The sequence below is a fragment of the Lutra lutra genome, chromosome 13 (assembly GCF_902655055.1).
Source record: "Lutra lutra chromosome 13, mLutLut1.2, whole genome shotgun sequence".
In the NCBI taxonomy this organism is placed as follows: Eukaryota; Metazoa; Chordata; class Mammalia; order Carnivora; family Mustelidae; genus Lutra; species Lutra lutra.
Window position 1 is genome coordinate 23,729,214 of NC_062290.1, and position 11,328 is coordinate 23,740,541.

At 41.9% G+C, this 11,328-nt stretch overlaps 1 protein-coding gene across 3 annotated transcripts in view; it reads right to left on the reverse strand.

Moving 5' to 3' along the window:
- Positions 1–4,022, reverse strand: part of LOC125083054 (ras and EF-hand domain-containing protein) — an 89,577-nt gene extending 85,555 nt beyond the window's left edge. For 2 of the 3 annotated variants that reach the window (XM_047698968.1, XM_047698967.1), the window contains exon 1: positions 3,459–4,018. In XM_047698968.1, coding sequence (XP_047554924.1) covers positions 3,459–3,880 — 422 coding nt within the window. In that variant the 5' untranslated portion in view covers positions 3,881–4,018. Of the gene's footprint in view, positions 1–3,458 lie in introns of all 3 variants that reach the window. The other variant, XR_007122160.1, reaches the window with a different exon arrangement.
- Between the last annotated feature and the right edge of the window lie 7,306 nt (positions 4,023–11,328).

An 11,328-nucleotide genomic window follows, 5' to 3' on the forward strand; every position in this document is an offset into this window, starting at 1 on the left:
AATCACACCAACGCCTGTTACATCACAAGCACCAGCCTGGGTCTCTCCCTGATCTGGCCACTGTGGCCGTACCTGCGTCCACGCGCAAATCCAGGGCAGTGCTCGTGCCAGCCGGATCCTCTTGATTCTGTTTGTGAAAAACATGCGGTTCTAACCTGATTTACTGAAGTGAAATCAATTCACAAATAATACTTACAACTGCAAAAGATGAAGTTGAGAAAATTCTGAAAACTTCAGGTCCACCTAAAGGTGAGAGTTTTTCATCCCACTACCCCAGTAAAATGTTTACACACACACACACACACACACACACACACACCCCTCTGTTTCCCTCCTTCCTTGCCCATCTTGGAACACCATGACCAGGTCACAGCACAATGTTAAAAAAAAAAAAAAAAAAAAAAAGGAGAATCAACAAAAGAAATAAAGAAAATACTCATACCATGAACTGCATTCTCAGTATATGAATCAAGGAAGCAAAGAACATCAGTTTATTCTGTTCATTTTGCAAACATTTACTGAGCCCATTTATTAAGTATCTACTAGGTACAAAACTCCCTTTCCTAACACCCCTGACACAAAAAATTAGCCAGACTAGGTTATTACAAGTCTGTTCTCTCTCACCCAACATTTTCTCCCCACTTCATGGAGGGTTCTTGGCCTTGTACAATCTTCCTTCCTGAATTCTCTTCTATAACCACACTGCCTTGCTCATTGTGATTTCACCTGTTGCCTGACCTAATTCTAGGTCACCAGGAAGTGGTGATGGCCATCCTGCCCCGGCATCAGATTTACACCTGCCTAGCTCAGGCTAACAGTCATTTGACTACTGAAGACATTCCCCTTTAGGGGAAGGAGTCTTTCAATCTTCTACAAAAAAAACAACTGAAGAGTCAGTTGACACACATCCCAGAGACCATCTTCATCCATTTATAGTGCAATCTTATTTCTTCTCTAAGACCACTAAATATTGATGACTAGGGAGTTTAACCCAAACGTGTTTAATGTTTTTAAACCAGGAGTTTGATCGTTCTTACAACTGGAAATTCTGTCAACACTACCACATTTTGCCTAATAGGAGCCAAACATTCTAATATCTGATAATTAATCTTCTCAACCTGGACATGAAAACCCGCTGGATAAGCATTGGACAAGAAGCCACCAGGGATGCCAGATGAGAAAAAAAGCCACCCGATGAAATGGCACACCTTCCTAAAGAAACAATTTCCCCACGGGAGGAAAACATGATATTTTATAGTAAAATAAGCCCCAACATATCATGGAGTTAAAATGAACAAACACATGAACTTTTTTAAAAATAAAAACTCAAGGCTTCAAAGACAGCTCCTGGTTACTACTGGGCTATGTTCGCTATATATGGAATTTTTTACAAATAACCCTCTTATCTTTAAATGTTCTTTGATGATATTTTTGAGAAATGTTTCACCCACACTATAAACTTCTTGCAGGCATGAACTACATCTCATCCTTCTCTTTGTCCCCAGGGACCTAGGGCAGGACCTACGGCAGTGTCTGGCACAAAATAAGCACTCACTAAGGTCTGCAGAATTAATTTGGCTGAAATAATGCCAACAGCATTATAGATAATAAATGATTTTTACCGTATTCGGATGAGAGGAAGGGAAGGTGAACAGCTGTATGAAATAGTGGAATAGAAGCAATAGAACTTACCAAAAACAGTTACTGGTTGCCATGGTAACAATCAGATGAAGCAACTCAGTTTAGTTCTTTTCCACTTGAACAAGCACAGGAAGGCAAATATTGTACTTGTTAATCTCCAATCACAAGGGGGTGTGGCTTAAAATACAAGTCTACCAGGTGACACTGGTGCACATTAAATTTAATAACCCTTGAAGTGTTTGCAAAGGCATCATGATAATACCAATATCACCAATATCATGATATTGTTATTATCATGATGAAATCAGGTAGTATATAGAAATCAGGTAATATTAAAACCTGGTTTCTGTACTGATACTAAGAAGACCATCCTAATCATTACAAATGTCAAATATTTGCTGCTGAGACTTAACAACTGTGAAAAGTAGATATGTGAGTAGGTTCGTGTGTAAAACATCCCGTGGGTTCACCTTCCCTGATTCTTAAAATTGTTGCCTTTTGTAATTAGTTGGACCTAAACCAAGTTACAGATAAAAGATAATTCCAACAATATATTTTGCAGCGATGCTTACAGCTTCTCCAGTGGAGAGATCGTATTTTAACTTATTTGTACATAATAGAAAAGGTGAGTATCACACCCACGTTCTCTACACCTTCCTTCTCATACTTGCAGTGAGTCAGCCTCCATGCCTTACTCTCCAAACAGGAGGGAGGAGTTGGGAGGAGGAGGAAGTGGGACTCCCAAGCCAGCAGGTCCAAGCTGTGAATGGGTGAGAAAGACCAGTGATCCTCCCAGGGCTATGTGGTTTTGAGTTTTATGTCTAAGATATGCAAGCTGCTTTTCATCCATAATCCAAACAGAGAGCAGGAATACATTTTACAGCATTAACAAGTTTAGAGTGTTTGAGGAAAAAGTGAATACAGCAGTTCAAGACACACCATGATAGGAAGGAAAGCACAGACACAAATTGCTGTTGAATAAAACCTAAGCATCTTTCCACGCCTGGCCCTGCAGGCATTTCCTTCCCCCCCTGAGAATTAAGTTAGTAACTTGATATCATTTCTGTCGGAGCCATAGAGTAGAAAATTTATTATATAACTTTATCAGTTTATTCCATTGTATAAAAGAGTTTTTTCAGTTCAACAACATATGGGATCAAATTCCTGCTCTTTCATTGATCAGTCAAGTTCCTTAACGTCTTAGGGGCCTATATTTCTGGGTCTATATTTCTCCAATTAGAAATGAGAAAATCCACATCCCGGGGTTGTTGCAAAAATTAAAGGAACAAACTCTGTAAAATGCCTAATACATGGTAGGTATCAATGAGTATGCAAGTCCAGCAATACAAATGCCCAACATGTTTCGTCTTCTATGTTGTAGGAAAACAACAAATACAAGAACTACTACATATCAGGGACGCCAGTTTGACAATCCGCAGATCACAGCTCCGGGGTGCAGCCAGGGGGCCTTGCTAGAAGGTGCGATGAGATCTGAAGAGCGCTCCTAAACTCTGTCTGGGAACAAACTCTTGATGCTGCGGATCTCACTGGGGCCCTGGTAATTAATAAAGTGACTTTTGCAAGGCTCAGAAGCGAGCAAGCGAAACTTTCTCCCCAAACCCTGACTCTGAACGCACTCCCTTTCTTCATCTCTAGGGGATCTCCCCTTGGAATAGTGGGACGGAGAAAAGCAACTCAGAAAGAAGAGCTGGGTCCGGTAGGTCTGTTCACTCTGCGGGTTAAGAGGGAGACGCCAGCGCACCTGTGCGGGCAGGTAACCCCCTCCTCACCTCCCGTCCTCCAACCCACACACGCACCTGGGGATGAATTTGGCCTCGTCTCCAAGTCGCGCCTGGAAGTCCTGCCAAGGCTGGCCAGCGCTCGCCCGACCCCAGGGGGCTGCCAGCGCGTCCCCGTCGCCCTCGTCCTCTAGGCTGTCCTCGGGGTCGGGTCCCACCTGGGCTGAGGCGGACGCGGGCTCCCGAAGAGCCCAGCCTCGGTGCCGCCCCCCGCGGCAGAACCCACGGAAGCCGCGCGCGAACTCCTGGAAGGTGATGGCACCGTCGCGGTCAGCGTCTAGCCGCTGGAACACGGCCTCGGCGTCGGCCGGCCGCACGCGCAGCTCCGCGCACAGCGCGCCGAACTCCTCGCGCTCCAGGCGCCCGGAGCGGTTGGCGTCGCAGGCAGCGAAGAGCGAGCGCAGGTGGGCCAGCTCCTCCCGGTCCCCGTCCGCCTCCATCCCGCCCGGCGAGGGTAGTCCAGACGGCTCCGGGGCGCGCGGCCCGCCAGGGCAGCGGTGATGGCGGGAAGTCCGGGGCCACCTGCTGCCGCCAGGAGCCGCGGGGAGTTGGCCTCGACCGGCTGGTTGGGCCACTTGCGGAATGTCCGGGCGGGGCGGGGCGCCTGCGCGGGCCGGGGGCGGGGCGCTCAGACGCAGGTCCCGAGCGCGGCCCTTTCCCGCCCGGGAGCGGGACTCCGCGTACAGCGCAGCAGCGGCCACCAGAGATTGAGCGCCTGGCGGGGCGGCCCTCACACTTTCCACTCGGCCGGCTCCGCCCAGCCAGGTAGGAGGGGCGCGTGGCCTGGGCTCTCACGCCTTCGGAGCCCGCTGTGTCTTCTGCGCCAGGCTCCAGCCCGCTGAGCCCGGGTTGGGGCCTCTTGGACTTGGGACAACCGGCCAGAACCCGGGCTGCAGCGGTAGCGTTTGCCCGGGTCTTTGGAGTAAAACACTGGTTGCTCAGGTAAAGCCAAGAGCTAGCAGGAGTGTGCAAAGATACCTGGACAAAAAGAGCAAAGGAAGATAGGGGTAGGACTCCAGATTGGTTAACGTTATGTGTATTTCAGTCTCTTGTAATTGCGGAACTTTGGTAAACGTCTGCATATACAAGTTTTCTTGCAAACTAATCTACGAGATTTACCAGAACACCCAATTTTCTGATTTTACTGGCTTTCCTTAATGCATGTCCTCCCAACATTAAGTTCCAACTGGAAGATCACACAGATCTTCCAGATCCCCGTATCCGAATAATTTTTCTTGGTCCTTGTCTCCACAACCTGAGAAAGAATTAGTAATCAAAATCCTTTGGCAGGCAAGGACAGTTAAAAACTAGGGTGATTTTTTTAAATTTTTAAGATAAATCTTAGGGAAATTTTATGTCCAAGTGCATGTTACCCTTTGTTTTTAAACACTTATTTCAGCAGTGCTATTGTTTCTTTAATACAGACTGTTTAATGGGTACAAGATCTTAACAATTCAATCATTTTGATTTTCTTTTTTTCAATCTTACCCTGTTTCCAAGAGACCCTCCTCACTCTGTCATGTGACTTATGTGTATGTTCCCTCCAGTGATTCTGATAGCCTGTGAAAATGAATTTGGGTTATTTTTACTTTATTTACATTATCCATTCCCTCCATGCTTTAGACTTTCTTTTATGTACAGCCATTTCTTTTAGTTATAACTCTGTATTTCCATTTTTATCTCATTCTGGATTTTCTTCATTGCTTATTACTTTGCTTTTTTTTTATTATTATTATGATTAAAATAAAGTTGGGGATTGGACAGACATCCCTCCAGGCTGGTGTTCTTAAACATAAGACTAAGTGCTAACCATCTGAGGAACTGTTAATTCTTGAATAGTACAATAAACAGAGTCAATGCTCAGCATCTATCAAGCCATAAATATCACTGATAATTATCATCTATAAATTTAACTGGTAAATTATGAGAGGCATTCCATTAGAGTCCCTGATCTTAGCAGTCTAATTGCTAAGTGAATATAGTTCCATGCAAGTGGACAGCTAACACACAAAATGAATTTTATCATTATTGCAATATAAATTGTTATTGATTTTGAGTTCATGTGCCTTCTGTTTATTCTAAAGATTGATTTTTCCATATAAGGGAAGGCGTGGCTAGCTAGATGATGCCCTTAAAGCTTTAGAAATAGACTTGTTCAACTCAACCTTTGAAGTATTATTATCATTATACTGTTAGTAATTACTAAATATCTGTAGTTTTCAAAATAGATGAGTTGATATTTTTAACTATTTAGACAGAAGTGCTTTCTTGAAGACTGCTCCTGCAACTTCATTCCTGAATTCACTTTGACCATTGCCCTCAGTTTCTAAATTCTTGTATTTTTTGTCCTGCTTTGCCCTTTCACTGAGTCCCTTGACTGAAAAGTCATCAAGAAATACAGATCCTTGCAAATGTCTTGTGTACACATCTTTTCATTTCCCGTGATAATGATCTACTCCAAACCGACTCTAAGTGATCTACCACTGCATAACAACACAACAATCACTTAGTGATTTAAAACAACAACCATTTCATGTGTTCATAATTTCATGGTCATTAACTTGGGTAGGGTTGGGTAGGTAGTTTTTCTGCAGGCTTGCCTAAGATTATGTAGCCATGGTGGTTTCACTGTGGCTGCATGGTGTTAGAAGGCCTCACTCATCTGGAAGTTGGTGTTGGTTGTTAGGGGGACCATATGTCTTCAAGAGGCTAGCATGGGCTTTGTTACATGGGGACAATGTTCCAAGAGGCTAAATCCCAATGCACAAATGCTTTTCAAGCCTCAGCTTATGTCATGGTTGCTGATATCCCATGGATCAAGGCAAGCCAACATGGCCAGCAAAGCCAACATGGCCAACAAGGCAAGCCAACATACCCTCACTGTGGGAGGGCACTATACAAGATCACAGAGAGAGGGACTTGTACTTTATTAGGGGCCCTTATTATAACAATGTATCATACTTAAAGTACTGGGATAGTCTCTAAGACATTCTCTTAGGTTCCTGTCCTGCCGACCTTCTGTTCATTCTACACAACCACAATTGGACAGTCCTTCTTAAACACTAATTATTCTGTCACCTAGAGCTCAGTTATTCTCAATCTATGATAATTTTGTTACCCAGGAGACATCTGGCAATGTTTGGAGACATTGGTTGTCACAATTTGTCAAGGGAATGATGCTACTAACATCTAGTAGGTAGAGACTAGAGATGCTGCAAAGCATCCTGTCATACACAGGGCTAGCTTCCCATGACAAAGAGTTATCTGGCCAAAAATGTCAATGGTTAAGAAAACCTACATCCTAGCTCATAAATTCCCAGAGGTTCCCCAATAAAAAGAGAACCGAGGGTTAACTCTTCATCTGTACATTCAGAGTCCTCTGGGCCCACTTCATATACCCAATATCTCTCCATTTAGATTCCATTAGCGCTCCTACTATCCACTTGATTATGTAATTAACATAATAACTCCTTATTATTGTTGCAAAATGTAAATATTAAACTTAATTTTCCCCTCTCTGTCTAACCAAACCATTTCCCAGCCTTTGAGGAAGAGTTGGATCCTTCTGTTCCTACCAAAGTTTCCGCAATTTCATTGTGACCTGTCACAAAGACGTTACTTAGTATGAATTATGTCAGCTCAAGTAAACAAGGCACAGGAATGCCCCCCCCCTTTTTTTCATGGTTTTACTTTTCAAGTTAAAGTTCTATTCTGTCTGGAATTTGGTTTGGGTCAGGTATGAGTTGTGGAATTAACTTTACAGTAATTTTTCTAGTTGTTCTAACACTGGTTATTCAACTGTCCCTTCCCCATGGATTTACATGTCACTTTTGGCATATACTCAATTCCTCCCTGTATTTGGGTTTATTTCTGGACTTTCTAGTCAGTTCTATTAAGGAATCACATTTTGAAGGAACTCTTGAGCTTATAAAAAGTTTCCTGAAGTTCCTAGTGGGTTGCCTTTCATATTTTAAGTATTTTTTTATACATCATTAAACGTATGGCAGAGGAGATCAGGGGAAACAGAAGAGGAGGTAATGAAGCTTAAGACTGATTCATTAGGCACAAGTACAAACTGACAACATCTGAAATTGCCATGTAAATCAGTGAGAAAATAATTGATTTATAGAAAGAGTAAGGAACCTCCAGTTTATCTAAAGCATGAGATGCTTCTGCAAAGCCATTCACAAGTTACTGAGGAATGCTTCTGAATATCTTCAGCAATATACTCAGGGGAAGGCCAGGGTTATGTAATCTGTCTCTAATTTTTTCAAGAAAGAGGGAGAAGAAAGAAATAGGAAGCATTTCTTTTCTGTTCTAGCATCCAGAAACAGCTCGTGAGAAATTGGAGATAACAGAGCAACCTTTGAGAGCCAATGAATTGGTAGGTAAAGAGAGCTTGCCTGTATTTATTAGCATGACTTTGAGAAAGATCAGCTTGCTCTGTGGCTACCCAAGGATTTTAAAAATCAGAGATAATGTTGTTAGAGTGTGTTTCTCAAAACAGTGAAAAGATATTATGTGATCAAATACACTTCTAAAATACAAATAAATTTGGAAAAGAATCCTATTCTGCCCCTTCTTGGATGCGATAAAGAAAGCAGTTTATACTTGCTTAAGCTAAAATTTCCTAAATGTATTTGACTATGAAAGTAGGGTTTTGGCTTTGGTTTGGTTTTTGTTTCAATTTCTGAGGGCTTTCCACCAACTTAGTGATCCTAAGAACATTCTTCGGGAAACCACTGACCAGGGTAACGAGGTCATGAGAAATTATTCCTTTGCCCCAATATCATAAATTGACCCAACTTCCTATAACGGGGAATTAGCACAACCGCCTAACCTCCTCTTCACTCAGTAAAATGGGAGAGGCTTTTAGTGGAAGCCTGTTGTAATCTACCCTATAGGATTTCTTTCAGGTACAAGAGCCTTCCTCAAAGTCACTTAACATTCCAGTTACTCTACCCCAGAAAGATCCAATGAGCCTGTTAAGATGGGACAAGATATCCAAGTAATGGCATACCACTGAGGGACCAATTAGGAGGTTCAGAAATTTCTCAAACATAGGCACCCCTGCAAGACCTTGAGTCTTAGTGCTCTCATGACTATCTGCCATGGCTTGCTGTTCCTAAGGAAGTTACAAGAAAATTTTGGAGATTTTACAAAAAAAAAAAAAAGAATGTGTCCACAAATTTACATCATAGTGATTAACTTGCTCTTAAAGTAAATCTGGAAAAAAGAGAAAAGAATAATGTAACACTGATATACCCAAAATTGCAAATATTAACATTTTGTCAGATCTTTTTTTTTTTAATAAAATACAGCATTATGGATCCATCCAGATGAACTTCCTCTTTAATTGTGTATTGTTTCTGTAATCAGTACACAGCATTGCTGTGTGTGTGTACGTGTTGGCAGTTATCAGACTTTGGGAAATCATGAATTATAGACAATTAGTATGGAATGTCTACCCTGCTCTGGTTTGTGAAATGGTGTTTATACTGTTTAGAACACTATAGAGTTGGTTCGATTAAAATTTAAAAAAGGATCCTCTCTCTATTGAATTACCTTTGTCAGAAATCAAATGACCATACATGTATGGGTCTATTTTTGGACTTTTTAGTCTGTCTACTTGACTCGTACATTTATCCTTTCACCAAGACCATATGGTCTTGATCACATTGCTCGATAGTAAGTCTCAAAATGAAGTAGGATTAGTTCTACAGCTTTGTTATCCTTTTTCCAAATTGTTTTGGATATTCCTTGGTCTTAGGTATTTCCATATAAATTTTAAGATCAGTTTTTCAATTTATACTTATATATCTGGCATTGTGATTGTGTTGGATCTTGTAGATCAATTTTAGGAGAATTGCTATCTTAATATTAAGTCTGCCTATCAATAAACATGTTGTATCCCTCATTTATTTGTTTCCAGCATATAAAATTCAATTGATTTTGGAATTTTGACAAACTTATATTCTGAGACTTTGCTCAACTCACTTACTAGTTTTAGTAGTGATCTGGTAGAATTCTTAGAATATTCTCCTTAGGCCACAGTCATGTCGTCTGTGGGAAGAAAAGGGTAGTTTTACTTCTTCATTTCCCATCTGTATGTGTTTTCTTTTTCTTGCTTCATAGCACTGGTTTGGACTTCTACTACAATGTAGAATTACAGTGGTAAGAACAGATCTCCTTGCTTGCTTTGTTCCTGATCACGGGGCAATCATCCACTCTTCCACTGTTGATTGTAAAGTTAACAGTAGAGTTTTTGTAGATGCTTTTTATTGGGTTTAGGAATTTCTCCTCTGTTCCTGCATAGCTGAGAATATTTATCATGGATGGATTTTGGATTTTGTTAGATGCTTTCAGCCTCTATTTAGAGGATAATGTTTTTTTTTCCCTCCATTATCCTGTTAATGTGATGAATTATATTGATGAATTTTCAAGTTTTAGTCCAGCTTTTACTTTTATGGGGTCTCACAGCTTCTTCACATGGCCCCTCCCTCAGGACAGTTAGACTTCCTACATGGTGTCTCAGGGCTCCAACCATGAGTGTTCAAAGAGTCTTGGGCCAAGGCTGCAAGGCTTCTTACAACCTAGACTCAGAAGTCTTCAGTGTTAGTTCAGCCACCTTCTATTGGTCAAGCTAATCACTAAGGCCAACGCCAACTCAATATGAGGGTAAATAGTCACCATCACTCAATGAGAGGAGTAGTAAAGAATTTTTGACCATCTTTAATCTACCACACCTTTTTTGCTTTGAGTTGGGCTTTATATTACACCCTTTTTGTTTTCTACATCCCTGTCTGAAGTGGGATGGGCTATTTCTCACTTCAGCTCTGATATTCCCCTCCCCTGCTTTGGACCTCAACTTAGGTATCATTTCCCTGACTTTCCAAAAAGAGATTACGCTTTCCTCCTAAGTGTCCCCATAGGACCTCATTTCCATCCCCATACCTACTGCACATGCAGATTTGTCCTCCAGCCATACTGTTTCCCAAACATTAAGCATTCTTTTTAAGACGCTGTGCTTCATCTACAATATTCCCTCTGCCCAGGAGCCTTTCCCTATTTTGCCACCATGCAATCATATTTCACCCTTTAAATATCCTTTCACAAAGTTGGGCTTCCCAATTTGGGAGACAAGAAAACTAAATCTGAGGTTAAGTGCTATGACTAAAATCACACAGCTACTCGAACTAGGATCCAAACCAGATCGCCCGATTCAAGTGCTCCATGGTACTTGTACATGGCACAAGTACCAAAGGCTCTCTTGCTCGGCCCCGTCCCCTATGCATTCTGCCCCACAGTCAGCCTTAAGGCTGTTCGAGTTTACTTTGCCTGCGTGTCTAGTTAGCTGTAGATACCAAGCAATTTGTATCTCCTCTGAAAGTAGTGGTGGTCAAGCCCCCTTGCCCTCGCTGTAGAACAACTCTGAGTTGACCCGTACAATCTTCAGCATTGGGACTGAGACAAAGTTATCTACTGGGTGACGTTACTTGATGTCAGTGGTGCACTGTTGCTTATCCTCCTTCCCTTGACTGTTCTACCTGCCGCACTTCGCTTACCTTCCATGTCCACGTGAATTCACATCCCAGTGTCTGGGTAACCTGCCATAGTGCACACCTACTTCCTCGGCATGAAATAGTCACTACAGAGGCTCAAGTCAAAGGGCATGACCCTGTGGCATATATTGGCTCCCCAGAAGCCACTACAATGCCCTGATACAAGTTCTAAAGAAATAAAATATTGGGCATTGCTGTATTACATATAAACCATGGTGTATACAATTAAATATATATAGCATAAAAAAGGAAAATATTCCTTCCAGAGTTAATTGACATATGATTCTCTCATAACACACTGCGTGACTCAAAAGTAGATTGCAATT